The sequence below is a fragment of the Periophthalmus magnuspinnatus genome, chromosome 18 (assembly GCF_009829125.3).
Source record: "Periophthalmus magnuspinnatus isolate fPerMag1 chromosome 18, fPerMag1.2.pri, whole genome shotgun sequence".
NCBI lineage: Eukaryota > Metazoa > Chordata > Actinopteri > Gobiiformes > Gobiidae > Periophthalmus > Periophthalmus magnuspinnatus.
Window position 1 is genome coordinate 4,175,633 of NC_047143.1, and position 18,658 is coordinate 4,194,290.

General features: G+C 40.1%; 3 protein-coding genes across 3 annotated transcripts; all 3 read left to right on the forward strand.

The window, feature by feature from the left end:
• The first annotated feature begins 1 nt into the window (after position 1).
• Positions 2 to 2,889, forward strand: LOC117386671 (golgin subfamily A member 6-like protein 25). Its single transcript, XM_055228843.1, has 4 exons — positions 2 to 29; positions 300 to 578; positions 778 to 891; positions 1,089 to 2,889. The coding sequence occupies exons 2-4, from the start codon at positions 320 to 322 to the stop codon at positions 1,958 to 1,960; spliced, it is 1,245 nt and encodes a 414-aa protein (XP_055084818.1). The 5' UTR covers positions 2 to 29; positions 300 to 319; the 3' UTR covers positions 1,961 to 2,889.
• Positions 2,890 to 6,235: 3,346 nt separating this feature from the next.
• Positions 6,236 to 8,802, forward strand: LOC117386672 (butyrophilin subfamily 1 member A1-like; the record flags this gene model as incomplete). The annotated part of the gene is made up of 6 exons (XM_033984081.2): positions 6,236 to 6,311; positions 6,788 to 6,851; positions 7,225 to 7,566; positions 7,727 to 8,005; positions 8,205 to 8,318; positions 8,516 to 8,802. Coding segments are annotated over exons 2-6 (1,077 nt in total), but the record flags the coding sequence as incomplete, so codon positions are not given.
• Positions 8,803 to 12,738: 3,936 nt separating this feature from the next.
• LOC117386288 (butyrophilin subfamily 2 member A1-like) lies at positions 12,739 to 16,605 on the forward strand. The gene is made up of 6 exons (XM_033983629.2): positions 12,739 to 12,857; positions 13,319 to 13,382; positions 13,758 to 14,099; positions 14,260 to 14,538; positions 14,738 to 14,851; positions 15,049 to 16,605. Exons 2-6 carry the CDS (start codon positions 13,328 to 13,330, stop codon positions 15,708 to 15,710), a joined length of 1,452 nt encoding a protein of 483 aa, XP_033839520.1. The 5' UTR covers positions 12,739 to 12,857; positions 13,319 to 13,327; the 3' UTR covers positions 15,711 to 16,605.
• Positions 16,606 to 18,658: the final 2,053 nt, after the last annotated feature.

The following is an 18,658-nucleotide window of genomic DNA, read 5'->3' on the forward strand; positions in this document are numbered from 1 at the left end:
TACTGAAGCAGAGGTCACTCTACTGGTCGGTGAGTGTTTTGAGTTTAATTGTAAAGATCTTGCATTGTAACAGTTGTATTATTGTCATGTCATATAAAAGAAGAGGGCATTCTCATTATTCTTTTTAGATTACTGTATCATAACTGTAATTGTTCTTCTCATCAGAAATGCAAGAATTTTCTCTTGAGAAATACATTTGAATTGTGAAATCTAATAGTAAGAGTCAGGAGTGTTTTGTGTTTTCCTCCCTCCTCCTCACTTCTCTTGCTCTCTGCTCTTTGCTGCTCCTCTGTCTCCAGTGTCCGTGGCCCCTCCCTCGATGAGCCTGATCAAAGAGCGCTCGGGGTCTCCCGTGCTGAGGTGTGAGTCCAGGGGCTGGTACCCGGAGCCGGAGCTGGAGTGGCTGGACTCAGAGGGGACGGTTCTGCTCAGGACTGAGGCTCAGAGAGGAGCGAGCGAGGAGCTGTTCAGTGTGAGCAGCAGACTGAGTGTGGAGCAGAGGCTCGGCAACACGTTCACCTGCAGAGTGAGACAACAGGAGAGCGGCCAGAGCAGAGAGGCCCAGCTCAGCATCACAGGTCAGGACACATCAACAATCACACAAGCAGACTCTGACACACGTGTGTGTTCAGGCTCAGAGACGGGAGTCTGATGGATTTAAATGGTCCATTTATCTCAGTCTATAGACAAACTGTATCACCTGACAGTGACTTTACTGGATCAAGGGTTTTGTTTACACCCGACTCTGTTCTGAGACATGAATATTGTTGTGTTCAGATGAATTCCTGGAGGCCTGTCCCTCGTGCTCTGTGGCCTGGGTCCTCTTTAGTTTGCTGCTGTGTCTCGTTGCTGCTGCTGTTGCCTTTGCCGTGTGGAAGTTTCAAATCAACAGTAAGTTCAGATTTGACAGTTACTCTTAATATTATTTCACTTTAAATGTGAGACACAAACTGAACTGATCCAAGCTCTTCACCTGAAAGCAGAAAAAGCTCAAAGTAGAGCTCTGTGTCAGGTGGAGAACATGGATCTGAACTGATAGAAATGTTTTAGAAAAAGCACAGATTTAAACTGATGGACTTCTCCCACAGAAACCAAGACTATGGAGAACAAACTTAAAGACTGTGAAGAAGGTGTGTCATTCATGAGGGAAAAAGAAGATGAGAAAATCCACAGACGAGACGACAAACAGGCTGAAAACAAGGAGCAATTAGAGAAGATTAAAGAAGAGCAGACGTCTGCTGCACAGTTGAGTGAGAAACTAACAGGAACAAAGATGTTTCTAACAAATCTAAAAGAAAAACTAAATAAATACAAGTATCAACTCAGCACTGACATGGAGAAGAAGAAGAAGAAGAAGAGGCCTGACCCTAGGAAAGAGGAGAAAATTGAAAAAATTAAGAAGCAAATTAAAGAGTTTGAGGACATTTTTAAAGACGTTGACACAGAAATGTCTAAAATTGAGGAGCTTCTTTCAAAAAACAGTGAGAAGAAAGGGAAGCTGGAGGGAGAAATAAAGCATTTCACAAAACTGGTGCAACAACAGAAGGAAATACAAGAGGAGGAGGTGAAGGAGAAGGAGGTGAAGGAGAAGGAGGAGAAGAAACAGGAGGAGGAGAAGAAACAGGAGGAGGAGGAGAAACGGGAGGAAGAGAAGAAACAGGAGGAGGAGGAGAAACGGGAGGAAGAGAAGAAACAGGAGGAGGAGAAGAAACAGGAGGAGGAGAAACAGGAAACCAAGAATGAGGCTCATGATGACACCAGTGGAGGAGAGAATATGAACCCCAGTCCTCAAAAACCAGTAAACCCTCAGGAGCAGACAGAGGAGCTGCAGGCACAGGGGACGGAACCGGAACAAACAACAGACACAAATACAAGTGAACAGAGCACTTCTGCTAAAATAAATAAACTGTGGAACATCATGCTAAACAGAAAAATAAAAATCAATAATCCATTTAAATAACTATGATTTTTATATTATTGATAGAAGAAATCTGTTTGTGCCAAAGTTCAGTCTACAAGTGAACAGTGACTTTAGCAAGATTAAGTTAAAGTCCGATCTTACACAAATTTGACTCTTGTGACCTTTAAGTCATGTTATAATGCTGTTCCAAACACTGGACCACTACTCTGTACTTTTACTTGAGTAATAATATTTTGAAGTAAGCTCTTACTTAGTCATTTTTGGCTACTCATAGAGATAGATCATAGATAGACAAATATTTGGACTTTTTAGTGTATCTGCTATCAGTATTACATCTCCAGCAGAGACATTTTGTTTTGGTTGAACTCCTACCTAAAAATATATTAACACTTTAATACAAAGAGATAACTGCACAAAACGTGACTACCCAGCTCTCTTATAGGTCTGTGGTATAAACAAGGGGCTTTGGGGGGAGTTTGTAATAAATTTAAATGACATAATTTGAGGAAAATAATCAAAATCAACCCAACATATTGGCCCCAAAAGATCGGCAGAGCTCATCCGCCATCGGTTTCTCTGGATTCTAAACAATCGACATCAGCCATGAAAAAAACAGTATCGATCGATCTCTAGTTGATAATATCCAGTACGACTCGTAAACATAAAGGATCTTTTCAATTAAATACACTGACCCCATGAATATGTCAATATGGGCAAGTTCAATGAAAAATAATCAGGGCGGTGGATTCTTGGACATAAATCTTCATTTAAAAGCTCCATCAAGAGTAAATACTGAAAACCACTGGTGCAGTTAAAGATGGACGGCCTCTGTTCAGGTTTGAGCTTGAGTTTGAGAAGAATATGTTGTTTTGAACAGTTAAACGCTCTGGCAAAGGCCTATGTTTTCTGTGAAACTCATGGATAAATTGTTGGATTGTCCATGGATTAACTATTGCCAGATTAAAAAACATACCAAGCAAACTCCACTCAAATGAGAGCAGATCTGACTGTAGCTCCCTCTTTTAATTTTATATATTTATATTTGAGAGCAGAGGTTAGAGAAAGTAAATCTAAACACAATTTGCAAATGTTTATTTTCTTGTTTCTTTTTACTGTTAGCCAAAGTTAGTAGACATGTTTACATTTGTTGTCCAAATGACAGTCCTTTATTTGTTTGTACATAGCAATAAAAATATATGAAACTGAAAAGAGTTTGTCGTTTCTAAATATGAGTTGTACGGTAATATAAGTTGGTCAGGTTTCAGAAGAAGAGCAGGGTCTCATCTCTAGATCTTGAGTGAGTCCTGGTCACGTCCTCTGCCTCAGCTGGAGTATTTTACACATTATGCAGGTTGTTGGTTCCTTCCTTAAAGCTGCACAGTGTAACTTTTATGGTGGATGGCCTGCTTGTCTCCATGGAGATATTATAGCTTTGTCTAGAATGTTTCATTATGGCAATAAAACAGTGAGACTGGACATGTATAAGACATGGACAGACAGGACACACATCAGAGGGACAGAGCACACAGGTGAGTCTGTTTATTACACTGTTTTTATTTGTGTCTCTTCCTTTTGTCTCTAAACATCAGATGATGTGACTGAAGTTAAAGTGTCTCTGCTCCTGTGTCACATTAACAACGATGATTATGACACAAACCTGTTACATCTGAACGAAAGAACGACCTGTGAACGACTCCTGAATGTGTGAATGCTCATACAGAGACACACTGATACCACTGCAAGATCGAGTACTAGTATTTAATTTTGAGTACTCACCAATACTGAGTAAAAATACTGTTTTCAGACATTATTTTTACAGTTTTTTTTAATTGAATTGATTGAATGGTTTTATTTCGAGTTTGTGCCAAGAGAAAAAAAAAAAATCATGTTAACTACATGTACATTGTAAACAAAATAAAAGCACATCTCTCGAAAAGGAGTGGGAAGAAGAAAAACCTTATATTAACCCACCCCTGTTCATAACAGCTTCACAAATTATGTGGTTGCTTTGATCTCGGAGCTTAACAAATATTTACATATAGCAAAATAAATTACATATCACCTCTGTATATATATATACATACACACATGTATATACATGCATATGTACACACATACATATACACATTATGTACATATTTATCTACACATTATATATACATATATCTATAAACATTTTATTAAATTTTTTTAAGATCACCCAGTGCTGTCAGCCTTATACAACGAAAGCAAAAATTCTTTATAATTCCTTTTAAACCTGTAAATATTTGGGCACTGCACCCCCCTGCACTGCAATTTGAAAAGGGGAAGAAGTAACGTTTGGTAGTTGTTGCCCCAAATTTCAATACAATATGTCAGATATGGAAGTATGAGTGAGCAGTACAGTGTGTACAGAGCCTTTTGATTGAAAATGTATTTCCCTTTATTGATTAAAGCAACACTTTCTGAGACCTTGGATTGTATCTGATGTGTGGTTTCCAGCTCAGCTTTTCATCAATCATTATACCAAAAAATCTGATTTTAGAAACCCACTCAATTTTGACCCCATCAACAAGTATTGAAAGTTTTGAATTTCTTTTATAATGACCAAAAAACATAGCTTTTGTCTTTTTTAAATTTAGGGATAACTTATTGGAATCCATCCATAATTTAATTTGACTTAACTCTGTGTTCATCGTTGTAATACGTTTTTTATAATTGTCAATGGAGAAAAATATATTGGTGTCATCTGCAAATAAAATTATTTTTAATATGTTAAATGTTTTAAATATGTCATTTATATACAAATTAAATATATTAGGTCCCAAAATTGAGACTTGCGGCACTCCACAATTAGAACTCATAAATCTGGAAGGTTTTTGATTATAGCAGTAAATCTAATTCATATCATAGGATTTTTATAATATGAGCCACTTTTTCATCTTAGAATTCTTATCTTATCTCCTGAAATCACTGTAGTTCGGTATAATTCCAGTTTATTTAGATAGGCATCTGGCTTTAATATTTACCACTTTGTTTTTGCAGACTGCGCTCTGAGCTAACTGCTAACGAGCTAACGGTTAGCATAACACTGTTAGCATAACAGTGAGTGTTATGTTACTTTTACTGCAGCCACACTTTCACACATATGGACACATGTACCTCTTTTAAAAGCTCTGAACTCGCTCTGTTCAGTCTCTAAATTGTTTGTCAATTATAATAAGTTAAATGCAGCACAAGCAAATATCTGCCAGCAGCACTTAGCAGCATTAGCATGCTACTATTATAAACACAAGCATTGTGCTGATGTCCTCTGTGAAATATAAAAACCTTTAGAGTCGTAAATATTTGTATATGTGACAGTCACATATGATCACAGAACAGAGAATGTGCATCTTTATGGTGACCTCAGCTCAGACCTCACTGCTCCGTGAGAGATGATTTGTGAGCATCAAACTAGAGACAGCACAGATACAGTGGTATCGACTCTTGGTATCGGCAGCCCATTGACGAGTATGAGTACTGTCACCTGATACTGGCATCTGTGCATCCTGCTCATTAATATTCACATTTACGTGGAATCACAGCATCAAAAGCCTGACAATAAACATAAAAATAATAATCTTATTTAATGTTCAGTCCAAATGGTCTGATGATTCTAAATCTGATGTTATGTCCAGGCTGTTTCTCTTGTGCAACTCTAACTTGGATCACTACTTTGTACTTCTAGAGTGATTTGATTTTGAAGTAAGTGTACCCTCACTTAAGTACATCGTTTGACTACTCTATTCAATTTTATGAGGTAAAGAATAGATAAACTAGGTAAGAATAGGTAAACTCACTTTACTCAACTGGAACACTTTAAAATGCACTGAAAATCAAGAAAGAAATGTCCAGAATTTTAAGATTTCTTTGGCAGACCCTCTTCCTCACATGTTTTATACTGTTAGACTTGTGGTTATTGCTGTTGTGAGCCTCTGAATTTGCAGTCTTTTTATCAGTGGTTGTGATGATGTGTTAATGTTGTCAAATATGAATATGTGGCTCTGAAGTGGTGAGGGCAAATTCAGCTTAGGGCCCTTAAAGCCTCGGGCCGGCCCTGCTAATGAGGGTGATGTTTACTCGTAGTTAACTTCCCTGTTTTTGAGATAGTAAACATTATTTTTCCAGTGCCATGCTATGCCCATTTTTATTTGGTCATTTAAACTCTCACCTTCTCAACACAATAGCATTTTTTTCACTGGTCCAAATCGTAGACTATAAACACTACAAAGTCCAGACAAGTGCAGTTTGTCTGGAGGAGTGGACAAGGAACCATAAACCAGAGGAGAGGCTCTATCAAAGTCTGATTGTGAGATTCGTGGACTCTACACTGCATTTAACTGAAGGAACTGAACCTCAAACATAACAGGTAGCTAAGTTTTTGATTTTCTAACATGATCAATAGTCTATTGTCGCTATGTTTTTTTTTCCTGCAGCCAAAAATGTCCCATAAAGAAAGTGTCCTGTCCTGATGAAAACAGTGCCATTATAATGACCCTCATTTGTGCATGTGAAATGGATTTGTGAACATCACACTGTGACTGTGATGGGACTGTTTCAAACAAAGACAGGCTAAAAGTTGTTTTTTGATTTAATATGTTTGGGTTTTTTTACTTTCACTTTCATTTATAACCACATTTCCAATTCTAAAACCTATTAGCTATAGTCTGTGTTTATGTGAGTAAATTACACCAGTGATGATAATATTTGGATCACTGATTGGGAAGTTCACAATCACACTGTTTGTAGTCTTAGTTTTCGTTTACTTCATCACTGCAGTTAAACAGTTGGTCTATAAGATCCAGTGTCATGAGGTCATTTCAGTGACTGTTCCTTCTTTCTCAGAGTTTCACTATGGGTGTGGAGATGCTCTCTGTGTTTTTACTCATGCAGACTCACTTTTGCTGGGGTAAGTAAAGGTTAAAATACATGTGCACACAATTAAATGACAGTTCTTTGAGTATCTTAAAGTCACTGTTGATGCATTATCTGTTATTCATGTCAAGTCTCAGTCATTTTGGTGGGAGCTGTGCTGGGGCTGTGTGTTACAAATGTGGCTGTTTGAGTTGGTCACCAGTGGTAAACAACTCAACTCTTAAGTATTAACTGATACACCACAGTCACACAGAGGGGAGGTGGGTGAAGTGTTTTGCTCAAGGATATAATGATAATATGCCCTGGTCAGAAGTGGGAACGACCAACCTTTGGGTTTGTGGGTGAACGCTTAACCACTACAGCCACCTCCCCCCAACAGTGTGGTAATGCCACTTTTATTTCCTCAGGTCAGAACACACTGGTCGTTCCCTCTCAGCCAATCATAGCGCCCGTTGGCAGTGATGTCACTCTGCCCTGTCAGTTGGACCCTGTTAAAGACCTCAGGGACATGGTGGTGGAGTGGTCACGGCACGACCTGACGCCGCGCTACATCCACATCCGCCGGGACGGTCTGGACCTCCTCAGGGACCAGAACTCCCTGTACCTGGGCCGCACCTCTGTGTCCGAGAGCCGACTGCAGCAGGGGGACATGTCCCTGAGTCTGACCAGAGTCAGGGCCAGTGACAGGGGCAAATACAGCTGCTACATGCCCCAGACTGATACTGAAGCAGAGGTCACTCTACTGATCGGTGAGTGTTTTGAACAAGTTTAATTTTAAACATATTGCTCTGTAACAGTTGTATTCTTGTTATGTTTTATATAAGAACAGGGTGATGTTGAAAAAGTGAGTATAAAAGTGTTTGGGGCTGTGTCCTGTGTCATGTTTAACAAAACCTCTGTCTGCTCCAGTGTCCGTGGCCCCTCCCTCGATGAGCCTGATCAAAGAGCGCTCGGGGTCTCCCGTGCTGAGGTGTGAGTCCAGGGGCTGGTACCCGGAGCCGGAGCTGGAGTGGCTGGACTCAGAGGGGACGGTTCTGCTCAGGACTGAGGCTCAGAGAGGAGCGAGCGAGGAGCTGTTCAGTGTGAGCAGCAGACTGAGTGTGGAGCAGAGGCTCGGCAACACGTTCACCTGCAGAGTGAGACAACAGGAGAGCGGCCAGAGCAGAGAGGCCCAGCTCAGCATCACAGGTCAGGACACATCAACAATCACACAAGCAGACTCTGACACACGTGTGTGTTCAGGCTCAGAGACGGGAGTCTGATGGATTTAAATGGTCCATTTATCTCAGTCTATAGACAAACTGTATCACCTGACAGTGACTTTACTGGATCAAGGGTTTTGTTTACACCCGACTCTGTTCTGAGACATGAATATTGTTGTGTTCAGATGAATTCCTGGAGGCCTGTCCCTCGTGCTCTGTGGCCTGGGTCCTCTTTAGTTTGCTGCTGTGTCTCGTTGCTGCTGCTGTTGCCTTTGCCGTGTGGAAGTTTCAAATCAACAGTAAGTTCAGATTTGACAGTTACTCTTAATATTATTTCACTTTAAATGTGAGACACAAACTGAACTGATTCAAGCTCTTCACCTGAAAGAAGAAAAAGCTCAAAGTAGAGCTCTGTGTCAGGTGGAGAACATGGATCTGAACTGATAGAAATGTTTTAGAAAAAGCACAGATTTAAACTGATGGACTTCTCCCACAGAAACCAAGACTATGGAGAACAAACTTAAAGACTGTGAAGAAGGTGTGCCAATGATGAGGGAAAAAGAAGATGAGAAAATCGACAGTGGAGACGACAAACACAGAGGAGACGACAAACTGACTGAATACAAGGAGCAATTAGAGAAGATTAAAGAAGAGCAGACGTCTGCTGCAGAGTTGAGTGAGGAACTAACAGGAACAAAGATGTTTCTAATGAATCTAAAAGAAAAACTAAATCAATACAAGTATCAACTCAGCACTGACATGAAGGAGAAGAAGGAGAAGAAGGAGAAGAAGAAGAAGAAGATGATGTCTGACCCTAGGAAAGAGGAGAAAATTAACAAAATGCAGAATCAAATTGAAGAGTTTGAGGACATTATTAAAAATGTTGACACAGAAATGTCTAAAATGGAGAAGCTTCTTTCAAAAAACACTGAGAAGAAAGGGAAGCTGGAGGCAGAAGTAAAGCATTTCACAAAACTGGTGCAACAACAGAAGGAAATACAAGAGGAGGAGGTGAAGGAGGTGAAGGAGGAGGAGGAGAAGAAACAGGAGGAGGAGAAGAAACAGGTGGAGGAGAAGAAACAGGAGGAGGAGAAACAGGAAACCAGGAATGAGGCTCATGATGACACCAATGGAGGAGAGAATATGAACCCCAGTCCTCAAAAAACAGTAAACCCTCAGGAGCAGACAGAGGAGCTGCAGGCACAGGGGACGGAACCGGAACAAACAACAGACACAAATACAAGTGAACAGAGCACTTCTGCTAAAGAAGAAAAATGGTGGACCATCTCGCCAAACATAAAAATAAAAATTCAATAATTCATCTAAATAACTATGATTTTTATATTATCGATAGAATAAATCTGTTTGTGCCAAAGTTCAGTCTACAAGTGAACAGTGACTTTAGCAAGATTAAGTTAAAGTCCGATATTACACAAATTTGACTCTTGCGACCTTTAAGTCATGTTATAATGCTGTTCCCTCCTTAAAAACATACTTGGAGTTCTGTCTTGTTTCATTCACACATCATTTATTATTGTCTGTCAACATCTCCAAACCTCAAACACTGGACCACTACTCTGTACTTTTACTTGAGTAATAATATTTTGAAGTAAGCTCTTACTTAGTCATTTTTGGCTACTCACCTCCGCGCAGGGTTGATCATAGAGATGGACAAATATTTGGACTTTTTAGTGCATCTGCTATCAGTATTACATCTCCAGCAGAGACATTTTGTTTTGGTTGATCTCCTACCTAAAAATATATTAACACTTTAATACAAAGAGATAACTGCACAAAACGTGACTACACAGCTCTCTTATAGGTCTGTGGTATAAAAAAGGGGCTTTGGGGGGAGTTTGTAATAAATTTAAATGACATAATTTGAGGAAAATAATCAAAATCAACCCAACATATCGACCCTAAAAGATCGGCAGAGCTCATCCGCCATCGGTTTCTCTGGATAATCGACATCGGCCATGAAAAAACCAGTATCGATCGATCTCTAGTTGATAATATCCAGTACGACTCGTAAACATAAAGGATCTTTTCAATTAAATACACTGACCCCATGAATATGTCAATATGGGCACGTTCAAGGAAAAATAATCAGGGCGGTGGATTCTTGGATATAAATCTTCATTTAAAAGCTCCATCAAAAGTAAATACTGAAAACCACTGGTGCAGTTAAAGATGGACGGCCTCTGTTCAGATTTGAGCTTCGTGTTTATGAGCAACATCGTGAGGACTTTTCACTGATCAAAAGAATATTTAGTTTTGAACAGTTAAACGCTCTGGCAAAGGCCTATGTTTTCTGTGAAACTCATGGATAAATTGTTGGATTGTCCATGGATTAACTTTTGCCAGATTAAAAAACATACCAAGCAAACTCCACTCAAATGAGAGCAGATCTGACTGTAGCTCCCTCTTTTAATTTTATATATTTATATTTGAGAGCAGAGGTTAGAGAAAGTGAATCAAAACAAAAATAATTAGCAAATTTTTATTTTTTTTGTTTCTTTTTAGTTTTACTTTTAGCTAAAGTTAGTTATGTTTACAATTGTTGTCCAAATGAGTTTGTCGTTTCTAAATATACATAAATCATCATGTCATGTTTGTTTATCTGTTTCACTGCAAATACAAACACTACAAAACATATTGAATTACAATTAAAATATACTATGTTGACAATTATCCTGGTCAGACTTTGATTATCTAAAGCAGGGCTGTCAAACTCAATTTCACCGAGGGCCACATCAGCAAAATAGTTCGCTCTAAGTTTGCAAAGATATAAAAAACATGTCTGTGTAACTGCGTAACTCCTGATGAACTGACATTTTAAGACAGTCATACATTTAAATTTACCTTGTCGCGGGCCACATAAAATGACATGGCGGACCGCATTTGGCCCCTGGGCCTTGAGTTTGACACATGTGATCTAAAGTCTGACGGAGCTGCATGTTGGACACAGGTCCTCAGAGGCAGCACTGCGCTCGTCCACACTGGTCCTCACAGGTTTAACTCCAGTGACACTGCAGGATGGACGGACTATGTCCCTTTGGTTTAATAAGGTAAGATTCACTTTACCCTCTGCATTTGACCCATCCTTCAGTGCTGCTGCTGGGGCAGCCTGTCAGGAGCAGAGCAGAGTCTCATCTCTAGATCTTGAGTGAGTCCTGGTCACATCCTCTGCCTCAGCTGGAGTATTTTACACATTATGCAGCTTGTGGGTTCCTTCCTTAAAGCTGCACAGTGTAACTTTTGTGGGGGAGGGCCTGCTTGTCTCCATGGAGATATTATTGCTTTGTCTAGAATGTTCCATTATGGCAATAAACATTTCACCCAGGCAACGCAAACAGGACAAGTTACAGGTCAGATCTGTGGAGAGGCAATCCCGCTCACTGTTTAAATTAATTTTGTTCCTAAAAAGATCATGAAAACACATTCTTACAAACACCTGTAATTGAACATATTCAATATGAATAAGTTTAATGCCACAGTGGAACATCAGGCAAAGCCATAGTCTCCATGGAGACATGATGCCAGATCCAACCATCAGAAAAGTTACACAGTGTTCCTTTTACATCCACTAATAAAATATTTTTCTTATAAATACAATGAAATGCTAGTTGTTCATAGAGGATTCTTGTCTGTCCTGTGCAGTAGTAGAACAGGCCCATTATACAGTGTGTTATTTCACATGTACTTTTATCTCTACAATAAAACAGACAGTTCACAAATGGCTCAATACTACAGTGCATTGAATAAATGCAGTACTGCTACTACTGCTGCTACTACTACTCCTAGTGCTACTGCTACTAATTTCAATATATACGTTTTATCTGAGCATGTTTAGCTCTAAGCATAAGGTGTTTAGGGATAAAAAGGTACAGAGCATCTGTCCCAGATCTTGTTAATTTCAGAATCTCAAACAGCTGTTTAGGAGTATGCAGTCACTTAAATTGCTTTGGCCGAGGACAACAAACAAAACGCTACACTGTCTTATAAACTTATACACATATAAATTAGCTGCATTAGCATCACAGCGCACCGTGATAAACTGACAGGAGAAACGTGCAGCAGAGTTTTGTGATGCTGATGCTACAAACAGACAGACTCACTAAACCCCTCGTTTATGTTGGTCTCAGTCGTCTATACCCGGCGTCAGTGGCGCTGTTTACGGCTCCTAAAAGTTTACAACATGAAGCGAAGTTTTAGGACACGGATAACACTATTTAATATCACAAATAGTGGTTTGTGTGACTCCTGCGCACTGTCCTGTCACTTTACTCCAGCTCCTCAGGGGGAGGAGCATCTGCACAGCGTGGGGCGATACAAAGCACGTGATTGGTCGAGAAGGTCACATGACTGAAACGTCATCACGTGCTGCTTTCACTGACACGTAATAATAGAATTGTCTTATATCTGTCCGCAGTTTAGTGTGTTTAAGACCTGGGTGACACATAATATGCACATTTTTATTGATTATTTAAACTCTCACTTTCTCAAAATAATCACATTTTTTCACTGGTCCAAAACGTAGACTTTTTTTTTATTTATTTATTTGATTGGGATAATACATGTTAATGAAAAGACATGATTCAGCATGAAAATAAACAAACATTATAGCCAAAGTTTATTTTCCATCCGTTGTTCCAGGGGCTGAGGTCAAAAGAGTCAAAATAAAAATGAAACACTACAAAGTCCAGACCAGTGCAGTTTGTCTGGAGGAGTGGCCAAAGGACCATAAACCAGGGGCGAGGCGCTGTCAGAGTCTGATCCTGAGATCCGTGGACTTTGCACTGCACTTAACTGAAGGAATTTGACCTCAAACAAAACAGGTAGCAACATTTATGATTTTTTACTAGCCTACTGTAGCTATGTCGTTTTTTTCTGCCGCCAAAAATAGCCCTTAAAGAAAATGTCCCGCCCTGATGCAAACAGTGCCGTTATAATAACACTCATATGTGCATGTAAATTATAAAATGGATTTGTGAACATCACACTGTGACTGTGATGGGATTGTTTCAGTCAAACATAGGCTAAAAGTGGTTTTTGATTTAAGTTATTGTTTTTTTCTTTTACTTTCACTTTCATTTATAGTCACGTTTCCATTTCTATAATCTATGTTTATGTGAGTAAATTACACCAGTGATGATAATATTTGGATCACTGATTGGGAAGTTCACAATCACACTGTTTGTAGTCTTAGTTTTCATTTACTTCATCACTGCAGTTAAACAGTTGGTCTATAAGATCCAGTGTCATGAGGTCATTTCAGTGACTGTTCCTTCTTTCTCAGAGTTTCACTATGGGTGTGGAGATGCTCTCTGTGTTTTTACTCATGCAGACTCACTTTTGCTGGGGTAAGTAAAGGTTAAAATACATGTGCACACAATTAAATGACAGTTCTTTGAGTATCTTAAAGTCACTGTTGATGCATTATCTGTTATTCATGTCAAGTCTCAGTCATTTTGGTGGGAGCTGTGCTGGGGCTGTGTGTTACAAATGTGGCTGTTTGAGTTGGTCACCAGTGGTAAACAACTCAACTCTTTTAAGTATTAACTGATACACCACAGTCACACAGAGGGGAGGTGGGTGAAGTGTTTTGCTCAAGGATATAATGATAATATGCCCTGGTCGGAAGTGGGAAGGACCAACCTTTGGGTTTGTGGGTGAACGCTTAACCACTACAGCCACCTCCCCCCAACAGTGTGGTAATGCCACTTTTATTTCCTCAGGTCAGAACACACTGGTCGTTCCCTCTCAGCCAATCATAGCGCCCGTTGGTAGTGATGTCACTCTGCCCTGTCAGTTGGACCCTGTTAAAGACCTCAGGGACATGGTGGTGGAGTGGTCACGGCACGACCTGACGCCGCGCTACATCCACATCCGCCGGGACGGTCTGGACTTCCTCATAGACCAGAACTCCCTGTACCTGGGCCGCACCTCTGTGTCCGAGAGCCGACTGCAGCAGGGGGACATGTCCCTGAGTCTGACCCGAGTCAGGGCCAGTGACAGGGGCAAGTACAGATGCTACATCCCCCTGGTTAACGTCAAAGCAGAGGTCACTCTGATGGTCGGTGAGTGTTTTGAACAAGTTTAATTTTAAACATCTTGCTCTGTAACAGTTGTAATATTGTTATGTTTTATAAAAGAAGAGGTTGATTTTGATAAAGTGAGTATAAAAGTGTTTGGGGCTGTGTCCTGTGTCATGTTTAACAAAACCTCTGTCTGCTCCAGTGTCCGTGGCCCCTCCCTCGATGAGCCTGATCAAAGAGCGCTCGGGGTCTCCCGTGCTGAGGTGTGAGTCCAGGGGCTGGTACCCGGAGCCGGAGCTGGAGTGGCTGGACTCAGAGGGGACGGTTCTGCTCAGGACTGAGGCTCAGAGAGGAGCGAGCGAGGAGCTGTTCAGTGTGAGCAGCAGACTGAGTGTGGAGCAGAGGCTCGGCAACACGTTCACCTGCAGAGTGAGTCAACAGGAGAGCGGCCAGAGCAGAGAGGCCCAGCTCAGCATCACAGGTCAGGACATATCAACAATCACACAAGCAGACTCTGACACACATGTGTGTTCAGGCTCAGAGACGGGAGTCTGATGGATTTAAATGGTCCATTTATCTCAGTCTATAGACAAACTGTATCACCTGACAGTGACTTTACTGGATCAAGGGTTTTGTTTACACCCGACTCTGTTCTGAGACATGAATATTGTTGTGTTCAGATGAATTCCTGGAGGCCTGTCCCTCGTGCTCTGTGGCCTGGGTCCTCTTTAGTTTGCTGCTGTGTCTCGTTGCTGCTGCTGTTGCCTTTGCCGTGTGGAAGTTTCAAATCAACAGTAAGTTCAGATTTGACAGTTACTCTTAATATTATTTCACTTTAAATGTGAGACACAAACTGAACTGATCCAAGCTCTTCACCTGAAAGAAGAAAAAGCTCAAAGTAGAGCTCTGTGTCAGGTGGAGAACATGGATCTGAACTGATAGAAATGTTTTAGAAAAAGCACAGATTTAAACTGATGGACTTCTCCCACAGAAACCAAGACTATGGAGAACAAACTTAAAGACTGTGAAGAAGGTGTGCCAATGATGAGGGAAAAAGAAGATGAGAAAATCCACAGAGGAGACGACAAACACAGAGGAGACGACAAACTGACTGAATACAAGGAGCAATTAGAGAAGATTAAAGAAGAGCAGACGTCTGCTGCACAGTTGAGTGAGGAACTAACAGGAACAAAGATGTTTCTAATGAAACTAAAAGAAAAACTAAACCAATGTAAGTATCAACTCAGCACTGACATGAAGGAGAAGGAGAAGACAAAGTATGACTCTAAGAAAGAGGAGAAAATTAAGAAAATGCAGCAGCAAATGGAGGAGTTTAAGAGCATTATTAAAGATGTTGACACAGAAATGTCTAAAATTGAGAAGCTTCTTTCAAAAACCAGTGAGAAGAAAGGGAAGCTGGATGAAGACGTCAGGCGTTTCACAAAACTGGTGCAACAACAGGAGGCAACAGAAAAGAAGAAACAGGAGGAGAAGAAACAGGAAACCAGGAATGAGGCTCATGATGACACCAGTGGAGGAGAGAATATGAACCCCAGTCCTCAAAAACCAGTAAACCCTCAGGAGCAGACAGAGGAGCTGCAGGCACAGGGGACGGAACCGGAACAAACAGACACAAATACAGAGCACTACTGAGAGAGAAGAAAAGTAAGTGGTACAGCATACCAAACAAAAAATGTAAAAATCAATAATCCATCAAAATAACTAAGTTTATTATTGACTACACGCACACGCACACACACACATTCATAATAGACAAGTGTCTTGCCTAAGGACACAACATTCTGTCACTTCTGTCCCGCTGTGGCTCCTGGTATCACACGTCGTCTCATCCAAACACTGACCAGGCCCCTGTTTATCTTCTGACGTCTGAGGAGATCAGGTTTTGACAAAGAGGTTTGGTCAAGTCAATAAACTTCATTATAATTTACAATATAAATAATATCTGAATAAAACACTGAAATACAGGTTTGAAGTCAGTGATAAATATTTACATTTGTCAGACTAATTGTGCTGTTTTCATCTCAGTGAAAATGTGTCTGAATGTGACAGTTCTGTTCATCAGTGTTTTACTCTGTTTATGTGGTGTCTATGACTGTGACATTATCCTCAAAGTTTGAACTGAACACAAAAATACAAACGTGACAGAGCGGATGAAGAGAAGTAATATTTTTTGTAGGACATGGCAAATAAGCAACTTTTATATCTTATTTTGTAACACTAATCCAAGAAATATGACTAGTTTTATACACTTAAGTTTGTGTTTGTTTACTGCTTGTTACTGTGGATAAAGTTTAATGGTTTGGTTCTTGTCATTCCATTCAACTAAACTAAACTTTTTAAAACGAAAAACTATGAATTATTTTTTTTATGTATTTGAAATGACTGTTTAACTGTGAAAAAATGTGCAATTGTGCCATCTGTTGGTGTTGAAAAGTAACTACATGTCTAAATACTGGTGGAGCTCATGAATGCTAACCACTCTGCTACTGCCTGCTTTTGTTGAATAAAACAACTGTGTGGCCCAATCTGAGTTTCTGCCTCATCTTTATTGCACAGACAGAGTTTTGTTGTTGTTGACTGTGTCTCTGGGCTGCCCCGGGAGCCTTGGGGTCCCAACAGAGGAGCTGGAGGACGTGTCTGGGGTGAGGGAAGTCTGGGAGTCCCTGCTTCGACTCCTGCTCCTGGATAAGCGCAAGAAAATGGATGGATTTTTGTTGTTCCTGCAAAAAACTCAGACTGAACACAACACTACAACACCAGACTGTCATATAAGCTCATCCATCTCTCCATTTGATCAGAAGGGAGACCACGTGCATCAAAAGAGCTCAAAACTATATTAAATCACAAATAAAATGATCAAAAAATATGGATATTTACACAAAAGAAGGAATAGGGTTGTGAGTATGTTGGTGTCAGTGCTGTAGTGCGGTGCATGTGTAAGAAAATGGTTAATAATGATGATTTAAATGCATTTTAAAAGAGTTAAAAACTGCTAAAACTCATTAATGCGTTTCATATGTTAATTTCAGTCATTAAAAACAGACACACATTATTGTTTTTTTTAAATATTACACTGGAGCAAATACAGTGAGTTTATCTGTGTACTGCAGTACCCTGGAGTGTCACTAGGGGGCACATCAGGGCAGCATTTGTATTTCTTTCTCAGGGTTTACATTCTCACCCCTTCTTTTTAAATTGTTTGCATTCTTATACTAATTTACATTGAAACAACACAAAATCAGAGCTTTGTGCACAAAAGTCATAATTGTTTTTTAAATTATTATTAAGGCAAAAACAGGTTTATTTGTACAAAGTCATTCAAAGAGCTTTACAGAATAAGAAAGACATTAAAATAAGAAGAGTGCACAACATCCTGCGGGACCAACATCACCCTGCGCACCAGCTTTTCCACCTGCTGCCCTCAAGGAGACGGTCCAGGTCCATACGGGCCAGAACATCCAGACTGACCAACAGGCTGTGAGGCTCCTGAACTCGGCCCCTCTCTGTCCCCCTCCCACGGACAAAAACCACATCCAACTCTTAATAACACTGAACTGTAAATTTTAAACTGTTGTAACAGTTTAAAATCTAAATTATCATTTTATTACAGAAACAAATATTGTATCCCAGTGAGTTACAGAAAAGAAATAGTGCAAGCGACTCCTGTCCGTACTGGATTATGTGGATGTGGTGTACAGACTTCAGCCTCTGCTTTGAAACCACTGGATCCACTATTTCACTCCGCCCTTCGCTTTGTTACAGGTGATGGATTTGAAACTCATCACTGTACGCTCTATGAAAAAGTAGGTTGTCCATCACTGTCTGTTAGAAGAGAACAGCACTGCATTGAGTTTATCTATAAGGGATTACTTCAAAAACTGCCAGAACACCTCACCTGCTAGTTAATTATTGATAACGGAACATTTAACACCAGATCACATGACGCATAAGGCTAAAGACGAGCCAGAACTGAGATGGGAAAGAGGCTTTAGGCTGTTTTGCTTCACAAAAATGGAATATGCTCCAAGGAAAAGCAAAACTGGACACGTTGGTGACACAATCGCAATTTAATAATCTGATAGCAAACTTTTATACACACACCTGCACTTGTTATTGATGTTTTTTATGGACTTATTTGTTTTGATTGTTTTTTCGGTTTGTGTTGTATTTTAAACAGGGCGCACATGAAAAAGAGGGCCCAAGTGCTCTCATTGGGTCCCCCTGTATAAATAAAGATAATTAAATAAATAAACTGGTTGCATTGTGTCATTATTCTCCGGTCCCTGTCTGTACGTCTCATGTCGTACTGAAGCCACTGGGTCAATGTTTACACTTGGGTTTAAGGGGTATTTATTATTCATGGGTTTGCACTTTATGGGACGCTCCAAACGCAATTTCGTTGTTCTTCTGTGACAATGACTACAAATAAATTGAAAATCACACAAATCAAAACATAAATGCTCATCATAACATTATTGCGCAGTAGCCTGGAGAGTCACACTGATCACGAGTTTAAAATTAAACACATGATCAGTCAACAGTCAGATGAGCGTGGTTTTGAGGCACTTCTGTCGCTACAC

Excerpts from the sequence above, each read along its gene's own strand:
- LOC117386671 (XM_055228843.1), top strand. The coding sequence starts at position 320 with ATGAGCCTGATCAAAGAGCGCTCGGGGTCTCCCGTGCTGAGGTGTGAG. Across the intron at positions 579-777 it reads GGCCCAGCTCAGCATCACAG|ATGAATTCCTGGAGGCCTGT; the intron begins GTCAGGACACAT and ends TGTTGTGTTCAG. Across the intron at positions 892-1,088 it reads GTGGAAGTTTCAAATCAACA|AAACCAAGACTATGGAGAAC; the intron begins GTAAGTTCAGAT and ends CTTCTCCCACAG.
- LOC117386288 (XM_033983629.2), top strand. The coding sequence starts at position 13,328 with ATGGGTGTGGAGATGCTCTCTGTGTTTTTACTCATGCAGACTCACTTT. Across the intron at positions 14,100-14,259 it reads AGAGGTCACTCTGATGGTCG|TGTCCGTGGCCCCTCCCTCG; the intron begins GTGAGTGTTTTG and ends TGTCTGCTCCAG. Across the intron at positions 14,852-15,048 it reads GTGGAAGTTTCAAATCAACA|AAACCAAGACTATGGAGAAC; the intron begins GTAAGTTCAGAT and ends CTTCTCCCACAG.